This window comes from Exophiala spinifera, assembly GCF_000836115.1.
Source record: "Exophiala spinifera strain CBS 89968 unplaced genomic scaffold supercont1.1, whole genome shotgun sequence".
NCBI lineage: Eukaryota > Fungi > Ascomycota > Eurotiomycetes > Chaetothyriales > Herpotrichiellaceae > Exophiala > Exophiala spinifera.
Window position 1 is genome coordinate 4148677 of NW_015622513.1, and position 20805 is coordinate 4169481.

Genomic DNA, 20805 nt, shown 5'->3' on the forward strand with positions numbered 1-20805 from the left:
CAGGGGTCACATACAACAATAGGTATCTGGTAGTCGTGATTTTGAACATGGCTTTACCCAGGGAGACGGGACCCCCCTGCCAACAGAAAGTAATATTATTCGTAACGGTATAACTTACGGAGTAGTCAACAAAAGTCTTTTCTTTTTTCCTTTAGCGTTCTCTCGCTCGAAATTGCTGCTTCGATTTTCTTCCGACTCTCGTACAATAGAAAGCTGTGGTGAGTCCGAGTCCGAGTCACGCATGGGTCGGTTAAACTTGTCCCTGGGAGTCTACTGGATAAACACCAACGATGGTCACGTCCCTCTGACTGACCTGTTTCACGTAAGATTTTTTGATGTTTTTTGAGCCTGCAGCGGGCAGCGAGCAGTGTCCATTCAGCACCCGTTACATTTTGAGAGCTTCCACTGACCGACAGGGGAGACGACAAAGTTTCTCGTAATTGCGGAGGCGGACAGCCGACGGAGCGATCGAGGCCGTCAGTAAATGTGATGGCGGGCGTCTTGCCTTTGCAACATACGGTGTATAAGTACTTCAAAACAGGCTGGGAACCAGCCCATGCCGCCGAGACTGAAAGACCCGAGTGACTCGAGTTGCAGGACCGACGCAGGATGAGGCGGCGCTTGGCCTTGTTCGAAACAGACAAGGAGAGAGATCAGGTAGGTTAACGCTCATGAACACCTCGCTGAAAGAGCTGGCTCCAGTCTTGCGAAGCCTCTCGCAGCGCGCCAGTCAAACTCGCCCCTCTTCTCCTTATCCCCTGTCTGGTGTGGAAGGCATGTCACTTCTCATGAGGAAGCGCTTCCGCAAAGAGTTTCCAGCACAGATGATTGGGACTGCTATACTTCGCCTCCGCGATGTATCTTATCTTGTAGTTCAATGCGATCAAGTGCCAACATTGACCGTAACCGCACAATGTCTGGCACGGCTGTCGCCAACCGATGTGTACCGATCTTCTGAAGGATTCATGTGAGAAGAAAGAATGGGTAGGACAACATGATCAAGACACATTCAATCTGCACCTGTCAGGGACACCTCCCAGCGTCAGAGGGCCGGAAAGACAGGCTCGGGGCCACCACCGATGTCAACTCCCAGCTCTCGCATCTACGTCGAGCAATTATTCCCCGCATAGGGATGGAGCGATTGTAAATCCCTCTTCCCTGCTACAAAGACACGAGGGAGGACGCCATGGACGTAGGGTCAGCAACTGTCATCCTCGGGTGCACCAAGCGAAGGAAGAGTTATCTTTTCGTGCTCTGTGAAACACAGGATGCTAGCCCAGAATGAGTAGCGTGTGTTCGATAGTTCTTTATTTAGTCTTTGCTTTTCTCTTAACTGGGTAGTCCCAATGCCCTTATTGTGTATATAAAGTTAGGGATTTCTTTTCCAGGTTGGCGTGGAGCTGGGACGACCGGCTGTCACGAATGGCGCAGCTAACAACAAAGTGCCGGTACGACGAGGACGGAGTCTTGGAGGACGAGCCCATCGAAAAAAGGGCCGGAGGACTAAGGATGCAGCCCACGAGCTTCTCTTGCATAACGGGAAGTGGTGCTTGACGCAGTAGTGCGCCGGGAGAAGGTGAGATGATTGGCGCCCTCCTTTTCTTTCGAGCCAAACAAACGGGTCAGCTGAGTGATGAGCGCTGCCAGTGTTCTTCGATTGTGTTCGGCGGGTTCTCTCACCCTTTGCCGGGCCATAAGAGTTGGGAAACGGGCTGCGCAGCTGTGTCGGGCTATAGAAACAGAGGTGTCACCGATTACCTACTAGGGAACGCAGTTGAGTAAAAATGACTTAGCGCTTTCTCCTCGTGGGTTTGCCGGTCACCTGGAGATCTGAAGCAGGCGATTGAGGCACAAATTCGCTTGCGAACTGACGAACAAATTGTCATTCGCAGCAGAACAAAGAGGCAGCAGGGATTCAGGGAGGACAAAGATAGTGCACACACCTGTCACGCAACCCCCGAAATATGGCTGCCAGAGGGGGCTGCGTATGCTGTGGGCTCTGGGACGGGTAGTTCTGGGATCTTTCTATCCTAAACGTGGATGCAGCTCTATTGGACAGAAGATGGCTTGACCAGTGGTTTCATCCAACGTCTGGCGCTCTGTGCACAGCATGAAAATCTTCATGCACGGAGTCGTCGAGGGCCACAGCGCTTGATCAGAGTTCAAGCACCCGCATGTGGCCGCTAGGGGTTCTTTCGGCCACCAACTGTGGACATCATCGTCCTTGCGACATTATGAGGTATAAGGACGTAATGTGATACACAAGAAACCCTACAGAGAACTCCTCTTCCTGCTCGCAGGGTCGTCTGGAGCCGGACCACCTTCCACGAATCCAGGTGGAGAAGGGGGTCATGTTTACGGAGCGTCAGCACAACCACCATAGGACCAGGATTGTACTTCGGCAAGGAGGAGGGGGACGACGAGGGATGCTCGGCATTGAGGATGTAGCCATGGGCTGTAGCCCTGGGAGGGATGGAAGCCGCCCGTAGAATAATGCACGCACCAGCAACGGTGTATGCAAGCAAGAGCTGGGAGATCGAATGGCGTTGGAGGGCCAGGAACAAGCGTCAGAGGAAGCTGTGCGTCGACTGTCTTCAGGACCTTCTCGTGGTGCCGAGGGTGGTCGTTGGAGGCCATTGGTTCGATACAAGGAAACAAACGCATCTTCTCCAAAGGATTAGGATCAGACGGCACCAGGGTGTGTGTCGGAGAGGGCTTCGGGCTTCTTTGCTTTCAAAGCAGAAGCCCACTAGCCACGGAGGACTTAAGCAGAGTGGCCTATAAGGGCTACGTGGTGCCCCACTAACTGACGCTACAATGCCTAACGCGTCCAAAGCACAAGCGAGTCCAGTGCTCTTCTCTCCCTCCCTCGTACAGTCAGTACACACACGTCGAGAGCACAGGCGCAGTTTTCCCTGGATAGACACCACACTCTCTATCCACAATACCAGTCACTGCTGTCTGGAGAGCCAACGGCTCAGGCCACAGCCCCCCGTTATTGGACCCCTAGAGGTGCTCGCCTGCTGTACCTAATACCTAGGAAGTCTTACGTTTTGCCGACAAAGAAAATAGTTCACCACTGCCAACTACACCCGGCTCGCATCTTCTGCTGCGTTGCACCGTCAACAAGAAATCCTCCCCTTCCTTTCCCTGGCGACACGCCGGCCAACAACCCTTCTACCTCGTAGTCTCTCGCTCTAGTCTCGATGGCCCGGATGTAGGCCGTTGCCAGCCTTGGTCCACGATCACGATTCCTCCTCCCGCCGTCTCAGATCTCGTGTCGATCATCAATCCACCTTGCCCTCTCCTTCTCCTTCACTCGCTTTCCCGATTCGAATCACGACCACAAGTCCCGCCGCAGGGCCTAGACATATCTACTACTTCCTGGCAAGAGGCTTAGGTCGCCCTTTGTGCGGAAAATGTCATCGTGCTGAGGGATTCTTGGACTCCCGTCGAGGGTCGACAAGTCTGTGAAACCGCAGCCGGCGTCTCTCAAGACCGTCTGTGCGCTCTTCTGAACTTTGCCTCTCTTGTGCACACACGCGAGAGTGATGGCGGAAGATGGCTCCCCTCCACAGTTCCTAGAGCCACCAACGATCACCGCCCTCAAGAGTGATGCCGGCTTCGGCGGCGAGGTTAACCGCCATGCCATGGAAAGGTCATTCAGTCAAGACATTCAAGAAGGCACACAAGATCTGAAAGAGGCGGCCGAGCAGACACGGAATATTATCCTCGACCTCGGTCTCGATGGTCACATACGATGGGTCAGCCCGTCCTGGACCGACGTGGTTGGTACACACCTTGACGCGGTCCAAGGACACAAAATTTCAGAGTTCATCAGCGATAACCCGGACATCTTTGATGCCGCAATAGAGGCTCTGAAATCCAATGACTCCAAAAGCCAGTATGTCAAGTTTGCCGTCAAAATTGGCGAGTCCTCGGCCATGGCCCCGATGCTCGAAACAAGACACGGTCACGGGCTGGACGAGGACGATGTTGAGGTGGACAAGACACAATCATCAACTTTGGAGCTAGAAGGGCAGGGAATCATGGTGTACGATCGCAGTTCTGGAGGGGAATCACATTCCATGTGGATGTTGCAACCTGCACAAGACCCCGTGCGAATTGAGATCGCCCTTCCCCAAGCTCTGGTCGATACGCTCGGGGTTGGTGCTGAGATTCTGGCCAAATACCTCACTGAGTTAGCGGAGGCCGGCGCTAATGATCCTGAGAACCACCCCCCTCCTCTGCCTATTCTATGCCGGGTGTGTGAACGCTCAATCGTGCCCTGGTGGTTTGAGAAGCACTCCGACCTCTGCGTGCAGGAACACCGAGCTGAGCTCGATGTCCAAATGATCCAGGAAAATTTAGCAGAGCACCGCAACGCCATAGTCAAGGTCCTGGACGCCTTCGAGGCTCGCCAGGGACGAACCTCTACAGACAGTTCCTCCGGCCAAGCGCCGACGCCTGAGTACAAGGGTTTGCCAATTGGTCCATCCCCAGTCCAGTCCTCTGCTGCTTCATCGGCTGCTGCTTCACATACAGCTAGCCCAGTAAGATCGAGGAGCCCATCTACCGCAGGTCTTGGCCACGCTCGCGCTCGTTCGTTCGTCGTGCGAAGACCATTGGTTCGAGTTGTCGAATTAATCCTTGATCTGTGTGACACTGCCATTGAGATCAATGTACCTTCAATCAAGGATAGCAAGAGCAGCGATGACGACGACGAATTCAGGTCACAATCACCCCAGTCAGAGTCCAGGATATCCCAGATTATGCAATGGCAGGCCCCCATCAGCTTAGAGAACGAGCCTGGCTTGGCCGCCCTGAGTGCTGATACTGAAAAGCTCGCTCGGTCAAAGGTTGACGCTGTTCGTCGCCACCAGTATGTTCTTGAGTACTCGGAACGCATTCGGCAAGAATACATGGCTGAGGTCGATGCCTGTATCAATGAAGCCCTCATCAAAGCCGAACGGGTAGCTGCGGGAGAGACCTTATCAAGCGACAGTGAATCTGAAATGGATCCTGCACTTCAGGGCATTATTGAGAGCGCTGGAGAGGACGAACAACCTACGCCATTGGCGGGAGAGCCCGAAAATAGTCCAGCAGGATCATATGTTGGATTAAGATCAATGGCGTCGGCCCTACGGAATCCCAGAGACATCCCCTACATTTCCATGAAAGACCAGCGACGCTCTTCCTCACAAGCTGTGTCGACGGGTTCGAGCAGTCCAATCGAATGTCCCACTCCAAAATCTCACAAAAGTAATCTCATATCGCAACCACAGCCAGTCTCACATAGGCGCTCCATTCATCTTGACGATGCCAATGACAGCGACGGCAGTCTACCCTCATCATCGATCATATCGAACACCTGGAGGCCAGAGTCGCCAGCTTCCGTTACTGAACATGGCCGGTCTGCCCATTCACGAGACCGTAAGAGACGAAGCCTTCACCTCCATGGGCTTAACTCGGCTTCTCCTCATCGTCAACAATCCCCCGGAAGATACCCGCCACCTCCACCTTCACCCCTTCGCATGACGAAGTCAAGAATTCCAAGCGGGGAGATTGCCCAGTCGCCTGTTGTGTCCCCCTTACTCACAGCTGGCGAGTACATGCCCCCAGCCCCGGGCCCCCGGCTGCACAGAAGACAATCATCGATACATTCGGCTGACAAGACACCCTCTTCACCCCATCTGAACTCGATAAGCCATCCTCAGCAACGTGCGCAACCTCCCTCAATAAAAGATTTCGAGGTTATCAAACCGATCAGCAGAGGTGCTTTTGGCAGCGTGTATCTGGCAAAGAAGAAAATTACCGGAGAGTACTTTGCTATCAAGGTGCTCCGCAAATCAGATATGGTCGCTAAGAATCAAGTGACCAATGTCAAAGCGGAGCGTGCCATTATGATGTGGCAGGGCGAGAGCGACTTTGTGGCAAAGCTGTACTGGACCTTTTCGAGCAAGGACTTCCTTTATCTGGTGATGGAATATCTCAATGGCGGTGATTGTGCTTCGCTGGTGAAGATTCTAGGAGGCTTAAGCGAAGACTGGGCCAAGAAATATATTGCTGAGGTCGTTCTTGGAGTAGAGCACTTGCACAGTCGGGGAATTGTCCACCGTGACCTGAAGCCTGACAACCTTCTCATCGATTCCAGGGGGCATTTGAAGCTGACTGATTTTGGTTTGTCTCGGATGGGACTCATTGGCCGGCAAAAACGTGCTCTCAAGCAACCCGATGAACCTGCCCCAGACTTGTTGAAGCAAGGCCCCTTTACACAATCTGGCACTGGGTCGGGCTCGAACCCTACTTCGAGATCTGCTTCCTTCGATTATGAGGGCCCACATTCGCCTGCGTCTACACCATTGATGACACCAGCTCTGGCGGGGGGCCTCGACCAACCTTCGTATTTCAATCTAAATCGAGAAAGCTCCCTTACCAGAGAGCTGTCCTGGAGCAGAGGTGGTCAAAGAAGCGACAGTGGCAGCAGTTCAACCTTCGATCTTCATCATCTCTTCAAGAAATTAGGCGTACACGAGAACAACGACGTTGCATCTCAGCCGGTGCTCCGCTCTCATGCTGTGGACGAAGAGTCCTACAGTGTGGGGAGCCAATCGCCGGACATCTTTCCACTATCTCAATCACTGAGTAACATCTCCCAACCACCGCCACCACCCGCCTCCTCGCAAGTCCTACCTCCTTTGTTTGATGGCGAAGAGAGCGGCAGAAAATTTGTGGGAACACCAGATTATCTGGCGCCAGAAACGATCAATGGCACTGTTCAAGATGAGATGTGTGACTGGTGGGCACTGGGATGCATCATGTTTGAATTCCTCTACGGCTTTCCCCCCTTCAATGCGGATAGCACTGAAGAAGTGTTTGACAACATTTTAAACAGAAGGATTGCTTGGCCAGAGGATGATGAGATTGAGGTCAGCTCTGAGGCAAAGGACCTTATCAACAAACTGATTCAGCTGGATCCAGCTGACCGCCTTGGGGCTAACAAAGAAGAAATCTATCCAAGCGGTGGTGCCGAAATCCAAGCCCATCCTTGGTTTTCCGATATCAACTGGGAGACGTTACTTGAAGATGAGGCTCAATTCATTCCAAATCCCGAACATCCAGAAGACACCGAGTACTTCGATGCTCGTGGGGCGACTCTCTCCTCGTTCCCGGAAGAGCTCGAAGATCAGGTCTCTCCCTCCGGAACAACACCAAATGGACCAGATTACCCAAATCGTCCCCATGATGCGCTTCTTCGAGTGAGGACGCAGGCAGCTTCCTCTAAACGAGGTCTCATGCCTCTCCATATTCCTCCTCACGTAGCACGGGATTCTCGGAGTCGACGATTGAGTGAGCCTGTGATCGCGGATGATTTTGGAAATTTCACTTTCAAAAACCTGCCAGTCTTAGAAAAGGCGAACAAAGATATTGTGGAGAAAATGCGGAAGGAGGCAATGCAAGCCCAAGCTCGTGGATATTCACATTCGCAAGCTATCTCTGTGGCTAACAGCCCTGCTGTGGGTTCTCCTGCCCCTTCGTTGGAGGGGAGCCCCATGATGCCAATGCCCGTGAAACGTGCTTTATCCATCAGCAAAGGCCATCGACCAGGCTCGCCTTCTAGCTTGGGCGGCACTTCGAACTCATCACCCAGCAGACCTTCTCAGCCTTCGTCGCCGCTCCTGGTCCAGTTCTCCGCTGCACAGCATCACGAGAGGAGGAAGACTTCTGGTTCATCCCAAGGAAGCAGCTCTTTAAACCCTGGAAGCTTCTTTGACATACCTCATGACGCTGTCCGCCACAATGGTCAGATTTCAGCTTCGCCAGTAAAGACAGCCCGCGCGCCGACAGTTTCCCCAGCAAAAGTCATGAATCCGCCTCAGCGACAATCCAGTGCCAGTACCACTGGGCGCACCCGATCACAGACAGTTGGTTCTCAGGAGAGCGACGGTCAGTCAACGAGAGATGGCTTCATCCCCGGGCATTACAAACGAAAGAGCCAATTGCTCGCGCGAGACGTGTCGCCCTCGTCTTCAGACAACGAGTCGGCTCAAGCTAAAGCACTGCTCAAGGTGCAACGCCGGAGACAGAGTTCGAGACGAATGTCACAAATCAATTTTGTTGATGGCCCTGTTTATCGTCCGCTGGATGTCTTGATCTGTGAAGACCACCCTGTCTCTCGGATGGTCATGGAAAGGCTCTTGGAGAAGCTTCGATGTCGGACTGTGACAGCTACTAATGGACCTGATGCTCTGCGACTAGCAGTGAGTCAGATTCAATTCGATATCATCTTTATGGAGTTCAAGCTCCCCCTTATCAACGGTGTCGATGTTGCTCGAATGATTCGAGACACGAAAAGCGCCAACACACATACCCCTGTTGTGTGCATCACAGGCTACCTCAAAGATTTGCCCGAAGCCCACCATTTCGACACTCTCATGCAGAAGCCGCCGACGTCCCAAAAACTGTCAGAGATGCTCTGCAAATACTGCTCATGGAAACCTCCGCCGAAAGACTTCAAACTTGCTGCTCCGCTCCACATTCCGCCCATCAATCCCCGGGTTGAACATGCACATACTCAAGACAGCCCAAGCTCTGTAGCATCTAGCCTTGCACCGACGATGCCTGACTCATCATACAAAGGATCGGCTCGAGAAGATTCGATTGGCAGCGGCGGATTCTTCAGTGATATTGAATCCTTCAAGAGTGACGACATTCCTGTCATCGTGTCTCGAGCTGCTACAGACGAGTGGGCGAAGGGCGGGCTGGGTATCTCTGATGACATTGTCATCGGACGGAAGCCATACATACAGAGCGGGTTCCCTCACCTTGTTCATACCGAGTCCGCTCCCGCAAGTGCACACGTCGAAGAGCCTCCAGGATTTGGACTTCGTACTCCACGGCGCCAGAAGTCCTCCGAGATAGTCAAGCAGAAGAGAGACAGGCTGGAAAAAAACATGCAGAATCCGAGTGGCGCTGCTGAAGAGGGGGACGATGAGGATGAAGAATTGGGGGACGTCCAGGCCCGTTCTCGTTCACCTTTGAGCAAAGCCGGCCGACCAACCTCCAAGCTCGGGATTGAAATGATGCGTACAAACAGCCGTGGAAGCGTCATCTCGATGACCGACGACAAGTCGGGCGAGGCTGATAACCTCCGGCAATCCTTGGAGATTCTGGAAGAGCGCATGGAAAGTTTGACTATACCCGAGGAACCATCTCAAGCTGCCATTGTTGCCAGCCAACCTCGGAAAAGTCTAGAAAGAGCGGCTTCTTATCACTCTCACCCTGAACAAGAGTGCGAACGTCGTCCTAGCCATGGACAGATCACCCCACCGGTTATTTTTCCTCGCAAGCCGGGAGCACAAGTCGCACCCATCGATGCCGGCGCTGAGGTAACACCTACCGCAAACAGAACGCTCGATAAGGAGGAAGAAGAAGCTACGCCGAAGCCACTGGGTAGTCCTTCTGGAGCTTCCCTTTCACGGACCATTATCGATGATTGATTCCATTCTTTTTTTTTCTGATGTATGCACAACCACTGCTTTATTTCACAATATTTGCTTGCACGACAGAGTCCGAATTTCTTATGTTGAGAACGATTTGCAAGGCGCTGGCGGCGAGAATTCTACGGGAGTTGTTGCTGATTATGCAAAAGTGCATCAATGTATTTTTTTTGTTTGTTGTTCAAGGTGTATTTGTGTATGCTTGGGCCCATGCCGGTAATGGGAATGAAAACAGGTTACGAGCTGGAAATCCGTCTGCTGGCGCAGCCTCTCTTTCAATAGAAAGAAGATTACGTATCATTGCTTCTATTACGGCCGAGGGCCTGTGGGCTATCTACTTCTATGCATATTGTTCCCTGTTTTCTTGGTGGACACTGAGGTCTTTTCTCGGCGGTCTGGAGTCTCAAACCATACAATGGATGCATGGTCCAGAGCACAGGATCGGCTGTGACCGAACGTGATGGATCCTTAGATTGTCGAGGAACAGACGTGGAACCTTTTTGGGGGGTGCGGCTGGGACTTCCGAGTTTTCTTTTCTTTTCAATGTGAACGACATGATTAATACGAGCCAAGCCCCGGTGGAGGGCGAATATCATAACACACTTCCGATTGATCACAAGCCCGAAATGTGACCTTCCCTTTGTAGCAAATATTGCTTTGACTCGCTTGTCTCTCTGAAGTCAATGACGAGGGCTCGGCGTAGTATGTATGCGCGGTTATTGCAGGCATTCTCCTGAGCCTCGGACAATGCGGCGAGGAAGATAAGGGAATCTGGGACTGTAGGGGGCCATTTCCAAAGGTCCTCCGAGATGTTGGATGCGACGTGGTCGTGTGCCATGGCCCATGTACCTCCCTGTATGTGTGGTGTGGTATATGTACCTGTGTATGCGTGAAATCAGCGGCGTGCCGATTCCGTCTTGGCTGTTCTTGGCATTTCCGCCCCCGATAACCCGGCCAGGGGGGGAGGTGGCCAATGTCAATCTCGCATTTGTGCAGTAGCAACGTCAAGCATGGACTTGGCATCTCTTGTGTCGCTGCAAGCAGTGTGAAGCTTTTAGGCGCTACTGGGCTTAGCGACCGCCGTGGTGATCCTGTTCTGTGAAGTCTGTATGGCATTGAGACCCAGAAGGGATCGCTGCTCCGCGTAAAGTCGCACACATTGTAAACTCCACATGAAACCTCGCTTCACGAGGATTGACGATCTCTGGGCCACACTCATCCCACCCAGGATCTCTCCAGCTTGATATCTCATGGGATTGGCCACCTCTCGCTACGAGACAGTTGGAAGACCTGGATCGCCCTGCCCGGTGATAACGTGGTTACACCCAGTTGACAGCAGATGCCCCCCCTCCATGCAACCAAAGGATTGACAAAGGTAGGTGCCAGGGGCCTTGGGGATTTATGTCCTCGTGTGCCCACAGAAAACTTCTCGAACCCTTCCATTCCTATGCAAATTCTGCATTGTTTGCTCGTAGTCCTTTGAAAATCGTCATACCTTGCAGAGACTGCGACCATGGCCGACCACGAAGTCAATGTAGCTCAGTATGCACCCTCCCACCTGGCAGAGATTATGACCTCTCTGCTAACCCGCACAGGCTGCATGGTGAAAGCAGACAGGACATCGAGCCTTCGGAAAAGATCACCCGCGACGTCCTCGGCGGCCCGTTGAACGCCGACCCGAAGTCGTTGCCCAAGGCTGGCGAACATGGCTTCACGAGCTTAGCACCAGCCGAAGCTATGAGCGACGACACTGAAACGGAAGCAACTCCAGACGGAGAGGAGCCAACTGCACACGAGAGGAAGACACTGAGACACGTGGGAGAGAGTCTGCCATTTGCGACCTTCTTGGTTGCCTTCGTCGAATTGTGCGAACGATTCACCTACTATGGTTGCCAGGGTATCTTCCAGGTGCGGAATACCCAACTCCGGTGGTATCTTTAGGGGGGACGACTGACAATCGGTGTAGAACTACGTCCAAAGACCTCTTGATGGTTCTGAAGGACGAGGAGCTCTTGGTATGGGCCACCAGGGCGCGACCGGCTTGACGACTTTCTTTAGGTAAGATTTCCATCTAGTCTGCGAGAAGCACAGCCGACTGACTGGTGGCAGCTTCTTCTGCTACGTTACCCCCATCTTTGGGGCCATCGTTGCCGATCAGTATGTTGGAAAATACAAGGCCATCCTCTATTTCTCAGTCGTATACATCATCGGCCTCCTCATTCTGTGGACGACCGCACTGCCATCATCGTTGAACCATGGCGCCGGACTGGGTGGCTTCATCACCGCCATCATTGTCATCGGAATCGGCACCGGTGGTATCAAGTCAAATGTCGCCCCGCTGATTGCTGATCAGTACAAGAGACGCAAGATGGCCATCATGACTACTCCCAAGGGCGAACGTATCATCATCGACCCTTCGGTGACCATCCAGAGAATTTACATGATCTTCTACACTTGCATCAACATCGGAGCCCTGTCTCTTTTGGCCACCCCTTATATGGAACGCGACATAGGCTTCTGGTCGGCGTACCTGCTGTGTTTCTGCATGTTCTGCGCCGGTACGACTGTACTTGTCTTGGGCCGAAAGGTGTACGTCGTGCGTCCACCGCAAGGCTCCATCATTACAGATGCTTTCAAGTGCATCTGGCTTATGATCAGATATCGTCACGAAGATGCTCCCAAACCATCCTGGCTTGCTGCGCACGGAATTACAAAGACAGTGCCTTGGAACGATCACTTCATTGATGAGTTGAAGAGAGCACTCATTGCCTGCAGAGTCTTTGCCATCTACCCAATTTACTGGTTGGTCTACGGTCAGTTCAGGTATGTTTGTCATGCTCCGACACATGGTATCTCGTAACAGAAGCTGACGTTGTGCAGCGGAAATTTCGTCACCCAGGCTGGTCAGATGAAAGGCCATGGAATCCCCAACGACTTAATGCAGAACTTCGATCCTGTAAGACATCCAGAGGTGCATGTCGCGATACCTGTGACTGACCATGTCAGATTGCCATCATCGTCTTCGTTCCGGTGCTCGACCGCTGGGTTTACCCGCTTCTTCGCAAGATGCGAATTCCGTTCCCTCCAATCAACCGAATCGTCCTTGGGTTCTGGGTGGCCTCTCTCGCCATGGCGTATGCTGCCATTGTGCAGCACTTGATCTACGTGTAGGATGCTCGTTTTCCCAAGGTGTACATTTCGCTGATGAAAAGCAGTTCCGGTCCGTGCTACGACCAGCCATTGTGCGATGCATCTATCGTCGATGGAGTTGCGCAGGGAAATAACATTCACATTGCCATTCAGACGCCAGCGGTAAGATACCATGAGGACGTTTATTCGATATAACAGAAGTGCTGACTCGATACCACAGTATATGCTCATTGGTATCTCAGAAATCTTCGCCTCGGTGACTGGTCTGGAGTATGCATACACGAAGGCACCACCAAGCATGAAGAGTTTCGTTCAGTCCATGTACCTGTTGACCAATGCGTTCGGTTCTGCTTTGGGTGAAGCGTTGACGCCGGTCGCATATGATCCTGCGATTCTGTGGATGGTAAGCTGGATTTTGATTGCGAGATGAGCCTGACTGACGAGGAAATAGTTCGTTGGCCTTGCTGGTGCATCTTTCGGGGCTGGCTGTGTAAGTGCTATCGTGCCATCGGTAACTGAAACCAAATCTAACATGCATACAGCTCATCTGGATTCTATTCCATCACCTCAACGCCCAAGAAGAGGAATTGAATGATTTGGATTCGGACGTGGATGATGTGAGTCGATTCTCCGGGTCAATTTGCTCATGGGACTTGAGGAGAACTAACGTGCCACGCAGGAGGGAGGATACCGCAAGGGCTCAAAGGTCACATATTAAGCCTCAGATTATCCGGAACAAGACGGTGAATGTGGTGAGAAGGTCGCACTAGTAGACTAGAACTCTGGGTACGGATGAAGGCGTCGGCGGCACCTTCTGGTGGCTCGCAACAAAAGTGTACAGCTTCTAGAACAAATCCGGAAAGCGAGAGAAAATAAAGCTGCGAAGCGTGACCATGCATCACTCGAACAGCAAGTTTCCTTGACTCCCTTGTACATTCACTTGAAGGTCGGTTTGCCTCAAGCCAGGTCGATGAAAGGATCACAAAAAGAAAGAAAGAAACCAAAACGACTGTTACATTCGTCTGTATTGTTTGCCTCGCGACTAGACTACAGCCCAGGTGGCCCCAGGGGAATCTTGTGCGAAAGGCAAATTTGTGTTTGGGTATTTAATATGAGTTTGGGGAGGATTGATAAGCTTGGAGCGGTCTGTTTCTGGCGTTCTCTGCTCGAGGTCTTTGAAAGACAGGGGGGAGGAGGGGGTTGTTGTGTGTGTGTGGTGTCAACCGGTGATGGAGAGTTCCTTCGTACGGCATCCATCGCCTATCGGTGAAGGCGTCGTATTTGTGGCCTTGCTTACTTATTAGTTTCTACTGTACGGGGTGAGAGGACCCAGGCACTTCTAAATTCCTGTTTCCCACACTTGTTGTGTTGGTCTGACTGATTCTCCACCTCACCCCCATGTGGTTGTGGCGGCCTCTTAACTAGATGGTAGGGGGTATAGAGTTCTCAGCCTCAATTTCAGCTCCTTGCTTACAGCAGTCTTTTGTAAGAAAAAAAAAGTACCAGGTGGAGAATCCGCGCACTCTCGACACTACGAGGAGGCGGTAAAGGTAGATCAGATGGATTTGAATGCTTTGCGATCGGTGGTGTCGCGGACAGTACAATTTACGACGGAGGAGGCGGTGTGGATTTGGAATGCTTTATGGTGGTAGGTGATGTTGCACGAGAAATGCCTTTGTTTGGAGACAGACGTCTGCCGTCCATATCGCCATGTTGACGACACGGAGGACGACTTTCATGAACTGCTTACCGTCTGCAGATCAGCATCCCTTGCCGTCGTGCCTGGGACACCTTACTTGACTGCGCACGCTCCGTACGCCTGAGCCCGAAGGAGAAGCACCTTCGCCACCTAACGAGAAAGGTGTGGATTGGCTGGGTGCAATGTTTCCGTTCGGGTGGCGGATTTCTTCGTTCCGACACTCAACAGATAGGTAGGTGCCTTTTGTTCAATGTCCGGGTCAGCTTAACGAGGACCAATAATAATGGCGACGAAGTGTACCTGGGGGCGGCGCAGGGGAAGACGATAGCAGGGAAGACTCGACTCACACTCAGACTTGGGACCTTCTCCCTCACTTTACTTGGCTTTGTCATGCTCAGCCTATACATACACAATTCCTTGACGACCAGACGAGACGCCTTTGAAATTCCACGCTGTGGCGATACGTCTCTGATTTGAAAAGCTAGGGACTTTGATTCTTCAAGCATATGATGTTGCCTGCGATATCCTCCAAGAAATAAGGGAAGTGATCGTCACGGCCGGGGCAGATTGCCAGAAGAAGCGTTGAGAAGCGCAACGACCATAGCGAACCTCTCCTCCAAGCAACAAGAAACATGGCTGGCACTGACGCTTCCCTGACACTGACGCACAGTGCGACCTCGACGAGTACAACACAAGCGGCTGTTTCGACATCCCGGACGGGCTCAAAGTTACTCACATCGCGAAACATGGAGATAGCAGGCGTTTCTGCTGCTACTGGAGTTCTGTGCACGCTTGCCATCGGTCTCTGCATATTCTGCTGTCTGCGGCGGCGACGACGCCGACGGCAGACGAACGTGGGTCGCCAATCACGACCAAGATACAAGGCCGGGGTTCGTGAGATAGTCCGGTACCAAGGACAAAATGACAGGAGTCGATCACGAACTGGTAAAACGGCCCATCACAAGCCCCTCTCTGAGAGCGAGCAAGTACTGACGATGTATCAGACTCGGTAGCATCACGGGATCCCTATCGCCGCGAAGTTACGCCGGACGTGATGATACCAGCGGCATATGCCCCTTCGTCCACATTCAGTTCCATGGCGAGCAAAGAACACGATCTTGAGCCGCAGGAGATGATGGGTCTTGGACTGAGCGTGGATGACTTCAACAGACGGAGCAGATCTCGGTCGCCCGTACACAGTCTCGAAGAACCTGTTGAACTTGCCTCGCAGCGTTTTTCGGCTGTCAATCCACACGTCGATGACGATGGCACTGTTCGGGAGGCTAGACATGGTCGCAGGAAGGACAGATCCTCAGGGCTGCTCCGGAGTACTCCCGGGATACAGAACCTCAGGGTGGAAATGAGCAGAAGCAGGAGTCCTTCAGCCAGTCCAGGAAGAAGGCTGCTACCGCATGGGTAGCGACTAGAGACCAATACAGATGGACAATTGGGATCTCCCTTATCTTCATTGGACTTGGCTGTTGTATCCGTACAATAGCAAGCAAACACGGACGAAATGTGATGTGCAAAACGCGTGTCTTGATTCGCGAGGAGATTAAAAGGCTGGAGGTGACCATTCCACATACAGCTAGCCCTGCCTTAGCCTTTTCACGTGACCGAGATTTTTTTCCGAGTCTCATCAGTAGAAAGTTGGTTTTATTGGCGACGCTGTACATTTACCTGTATGGACTTGGAGAATAAACAATTGGCTCTATGTTGATAGGGCGACAAATACCTAGGGCAGGTCTTCGTTTCTTTAGAGTGACTGCTGGTCGGTCGAGAAGGTCTATTCACTGGAACCCTTTTGTACAGACTTACAAGGAGTATCTACGCGACGCTCAGCCTGTGCCGTTGGAGAGAAAATCAAATCGCGGAAGTCAGGGTATCTCTCCACCGGGCGAGTACGATGCGGAGAGCATAGCAACGTCGATTGAAGGAAAACTCAAGATGATAAAACCCCAACCGCCAAAGCGGAAGAAGTTCAGTCGAGCACAGATTGAAGGCACGCCAGACGAAGTCCTCACTTTCGAAACGCAGAAGCTCTTGCGCAAAGCAGCCTCGGATGATCCAAGCGAAGCGAATGGTGATTCGAAGCCCTTCACTCCTCTAGAGTCTGGGACGCAGCTCGAACTCGAGATCGTGGAGCTTTCATCAACGGGTGACGGACTGGCGTTTTCTCCAGACCGGAAACACGTCTACGTCGTCCCATTTTGCGTCCCTGGAGATCTCGTCCTCGCAGAAACGTTCAGACAGAAGCCGCATCCGACACACACCTTTGCGTCATTCGTCGAAGTTGTGCGGCCGTCCCCGAAGCGCGAGGGTGTTACGCCCGGGTGCAAGTACTTTTCAAAGTGCTCGGGATGTCAGCTCCAGATGATCCCGTACGAGGAGCAACTCAAGCACAAGAAGACGATCGTGGAGAAGGCGTTTCAGAACTTCTCTAACCTCGACCCATCGCTCATCCCGCCCGTCGGCGAAACCATAGGATCACCGCTGCAATACGGGTACAGAACGAAGCTTACGCCTCACTATGACGGACCTCCCAGAAGAAACCCAAAGTTCTGGACGGACAATCCACCCCCGATAGGTTTCTCCATGAAGAACCACAAGGTTCTCGACATCGAACAATGCCCTATAGGCACGCCTATCCTCAATGAAGGCATGGCCCTCGAGCGCAAGAAGGCCCATGAGACGTACAAGACACGCAAGAACGGCGTGACTATTCTTCTTCGTGAATCTACCAAGCGCGTCATGAAGAGATCATCACCGTCTCCTCCTCCTCCTCCTGCCGCTGCCCCTGCTTCTCCTCCTAAGCGTGCGACGTCCCTGGTACCGCCTTCTGCCAGCGAAATCCGAACGGACGACCGTGACTACACCATCATCCCTGTGCCTGAACCGACCGAGGAAACTCGTCACGTCCGCCTTCCAGACGCGCCGGAGATAACGTACACTTATCCTACGCACAAGGACATCAAAACCTACACGTCGCTCACCCACGACTTCACGACCGAATACGTCGGCGACTTCACGTTCGTGTCGAGAGCGAACAGCTTTTTCCAAAACAACAATTCCATCCTACCGACTTTTATGAATTACGTTCGAGAACACTGTATTCCGGCATCAGCGTCGTCGCCGTCAGTGTCCAGTGGTCCAACTTCAGCAGCAGCACCAACAGCTGCCGCTACGACACCACCACCGGGAAGTACAGATGATGCCACCACCACTAGCACAACAATGAAGACATCGACGGTTTCGGCCACTGCTCTCGCCAGCACCAGCTCCAGCAACGAACCACCGATCAAATACCTCCTTGACGCGTACTGCGGCAGCGGCCTCTTCGCAGTCTGCCTCTCGCCGCTCTTCAGCTCGGTGCTAGGCATCGACATTGACGCCATGGGCATCGAGGCGGCGCGCGAGAACGCCAAGCTCAACCACATCCCCAACGCAGGCTTCATCGCCGCCGACGCCGACGTGCTCTTCGCCGACGTGCCGTTCCCGCCGGACCAGAGCCTCGTCGTCATCGACCCGCCGCGCAAGGGCGCCAGCGTCGACTTTCTCCGGCAGCTGTGCAACTTTGGACCCAAGCGCGTCGTCTACGTGAGTTGCAACGTGCACACGCAGGCCCGGGACGTGGGCATGCTCGTCACCGGCCTGGGCAAGAAGTGGAGGTACGAGATCGAGAGTCTGCGGGGCTTCGACTTTTTCCCCCAGACGGGACACGTCGAGGGACTGTGCTTCCTGAACCGAGTGCCACAGGCGGACTGAGTCGGTTCACTCACAACTAGGTGGCCCTACTCAGGACCCAGGGTGAACCTCCAAAGGCAGACAAACAATCTACAGAGGTTACAAAGACACATGCCAACGTTCTCCATTCTCTTCAAAGCTTTGATTTTCTCTGGAGAGCATTTCGACAAAGCGTGTATAGATAGCGTTTATACCAGGAAGACGTTTCCTCATACAGCGACAAATGGTGCTGTCGCTCTGACGTGTGAAGAATCGACTCGATTTCATTTTCTGCCCAAGGCGTCTTTCTTTTTTGGTTTCGCATAGTCCACATCAAACGTAGACATCGTTCTACCCACGTAACTATGAACTTCCCGGCCCACCAAGCAAGGCAAATCTCCGGACGATGCTAGGTCCAACCTCATCATACTCTGCTTTTGTGTGGCAGTAGCTCCGGAACTCGGGAGTTGAGGCCAGAAGACTTCCACCAAACCACGGCCCGTGCCTTTGTCGTTTGTGGGTGACGACCTGTACATCTAGACCACCGCTTTTGGCGCCTCCACTTCGTACTTCAGATGCTCGAATCCGTGCATCAACCAAATGTCTAATGTCTCGCTGTAGCCTACGACCAAAGTCCTTGTACAATGTCGAACCACCGGACAAAACAATATTCTTGTATAAGCCTCGGCGAACATCAATCGGAGAGGATTGAATAACCCCGTCAACAACAGTAGGTAGTGGCGTGAGGAAGTCGGAAGAATAGATCTCGGGGTTGAAAAAGATCTCCGGGGCAAGGAAGCGTTCGTAGCCAACGTCGATGGTGACAGATCTACCGTTAGGAGAAGTGACTGTATGCTTGAGGAAACGATCGGGCTCCTTGTCGTATCGCGCGAACTCCTTGACGATATCCGGACAGACATAGCAGTATTCTTCCTTGACCTTTTCCGCCGTCTTGAGACTGCTATCAGGTTCTCCTCGGTCACGCAACAAGCTTTGTACGAAATATGTGATGTCTCGGCCTGCAATTGGTATGCTCTTTATCGATGAACCAATAACGTAACCTTCCGCTACTGGGATAACGTGCGTAACACCATCACCAGAATCAATGACAGTCCCGGTCAGAGATCTGTCGACCACTTTGGAAGATGTCCAGGATGCAGCCAACGCTAGCACGGCTTGTACCGCAATGTAGAGACCGGCGCAGTTGAAGGACTCGAACATAATTTCGGCAGTGTTCTCGCGATTCTCAGGAGGGTTCAAGGGCTAGCCAGCCGTTAGTAAACGAACCCATGGAAGCATTCCACTCTACCCACCGGTTCCGTGAGCAAGAAGTAGTGGTCCTCTGGCTCGACTCGTAAGTATTTGAATATGGAATTCGACCAGAATCGTTCCATATAATCCCAATTTTCTATCTGACCGTGCCTGATCGGATAGTTTATACTGTAGCCAGGGCCGGAGGAGGCTGCGAGAGCCTCGTCCCCAATGAAGAAGTCGAGGTCTTCTGTTCCGCGCTTTGCTGCCAGATTCGAACTTGGTCCAGCACCGCCGGTGAGATACGAGGGTTTGTTGGCTGGAGCCGGTCTCCCCGAGCCTGACCCTGCCGCTCCACCTCCAGGGCCTTTCATCGCAATCGCCGTAGGGAACACCCATGAAGGAGCATCGTTCCCGGCAAATCCTAACAGCGCACATGTCAGACGAGTAGGGTGGAAGAGAAAATAGGCGCACCAAGTTTTGAGAAACCAGTTCCGCTGAGGCTTTGTTAGCACTTGGTCTGAGAGAGGAGCGGCTTTACTCACTTGTCCATGACAACGGCTGGCGTCTGGGACGCCATGTTGCGGACCGGGGTGCGAGGGACCTGAGACTACAGACGCAGGAGTGACAGATGAGGTGAGAGAACGGAGCCGTGGATATCAGAGACAGCAGACACTTCTCATGGCATCAGCAGGGGTAGCAAAGAGGGTGTGCGCGCTTTCAAGAAGCCAGATGGTGGTGCACTGGAGGTCGCAGGCAGCTTCAATATGGCTGATTGAGCGACCGTGAGATGCTACGAGTGCAGCAACGCTAATAGTGGGCTGGGGTGGTGGAATCCAGCCACGTGACTATCGTGGCTCTGGTTAGTCAGCAACTGAGGCTCCGGCGGCTCATAAATGGCTGTGACTGTGGCTGCTGCCAACGTCGCGATTGCATTCGCACAGTCTTCTAGATACCGCTTCGTCGTCCTTGCCGTCTTCTATTCCTCCTGCCCAGTTGCTGCCACCATTGCAAGGGGCGTTGACGAGAAATGTATGAACAGCGTCGTCGTTGAAAAGGGTAAGAGCCTGGTCGCTGCTGGGGTCTGTGTCTGCCAGCAAACGAGGATCCAGGTCTCCCCGAAATGTTTGTTGCTTGGTTCGTTGTGTGTTCTGGTAACCAGCACCTCACTTGACGGCGTGGGCTGCCCTCTTCTTTGTATCCTTCTTCTGCCCAAACTGCGTGCCAGCATTCTACAACTGCATTCATTCATGAGGCGTGCAGACGCTGAGTACTTTTACATTGAATAAGACCAGTCATTCACTTGAGTGTTCTTCAAAACTCACCGCATTCATTTGACTGCACTCTCATCCTTCTTTCACTATCCATCCACCAACGTTTCTCTCATCTGCAACCTGCTACTCTGGTGGCCAAGTAACGTCTTCAATCAGAACTATTCAATTCAGATTCCACGCGAAGGGGTCCCTCATTTTCAACCGACTT

General features: G+C 52.7%; 4 protein-coding genes across 4 annotated transcripts; 3 read left to right on the plus strand and 1 right to left on the minus strand.

Annotated features, from left to right (window-relative positions):
- Positions 1-3551: 3551 nt before the first annotated feature.
- PV08_01520 (uncharacterized protein) lies at positions 3552-9500 on the plus strand (the record flags this gene model as incomplete). Its single annotated transcript, XM_016375881.1, has 1 exon — positions 3552-9500. The coding sequence occupies one exon, from the start codon at positions 3552-3554 to the stop codon at positions 9498-9500; it is 5949 nt and encodes a 1982-aa protein (XP_016241157.1).
- Positions 9501-11013: 1513 nt separating this feature from the next.
- PV08_01521 (uncharacterized protein) lies at positions 11014-13368 on the plus strand (the record flags this gene model as incomplete). Its single annotated transcript, XM_016375882.1, has 11 exons — positions 11014-11042; positions 11096-11408; positions 11467-11558; positions 11610-12323; positions 12381-12456; positions 12507-12667; positions 12716-12812; positions 12871-13053; positions 13102-13140; positions 13193-13267; positions 13330-13368. 11 exons carry the CDS (start codon positions 11014-11016, stop codon positions 13366-13368), a joined length of 1818 nt encoding a protein of 605 aa, XP_016241158.1.
- A 1613-nt stretch (positions 13369-14981) lies between these two features.
- Positions 14982-18114, plus strand: PV08_01522 (uncharacterized protein; the record flags this gene model as incomplete). The annotated part of the gene is made up of 3 exons (XM_016375883.1): positions 14982-15294; positions 15354-15622; positions 16162-18114. The coding sequence occupies 3 exons, from the start codon at positions 14982-14984 to the stop codon at positions 18112-18114; spliced, it is 2535 nt and encodes an 844-aa protein (XP_016241159.1).
- Positions 18115-18435: 321 nt separating this feature from the next.
- PV08_01523 (uncharacterized protein) lies at positions 18436-19903 on the minus strand (the record flags this gene model as incomplete). Its single annotated transcript, XM_016375884.1, has 4 exons — positions 18436-19335; positions 19386-19747; positions 19798-19820; positions 19869-19903. The coding sequence occupies 4 exons, from the start codon at positions 19901-19903 to the stop codon at positions 18436-18438; spliced, it is 1320 nt and encodes a 439-aa protein (XP_016241160.1).
- Between the last annotated feature and the right edge of the window lie 902 nt (positions 19904-20805).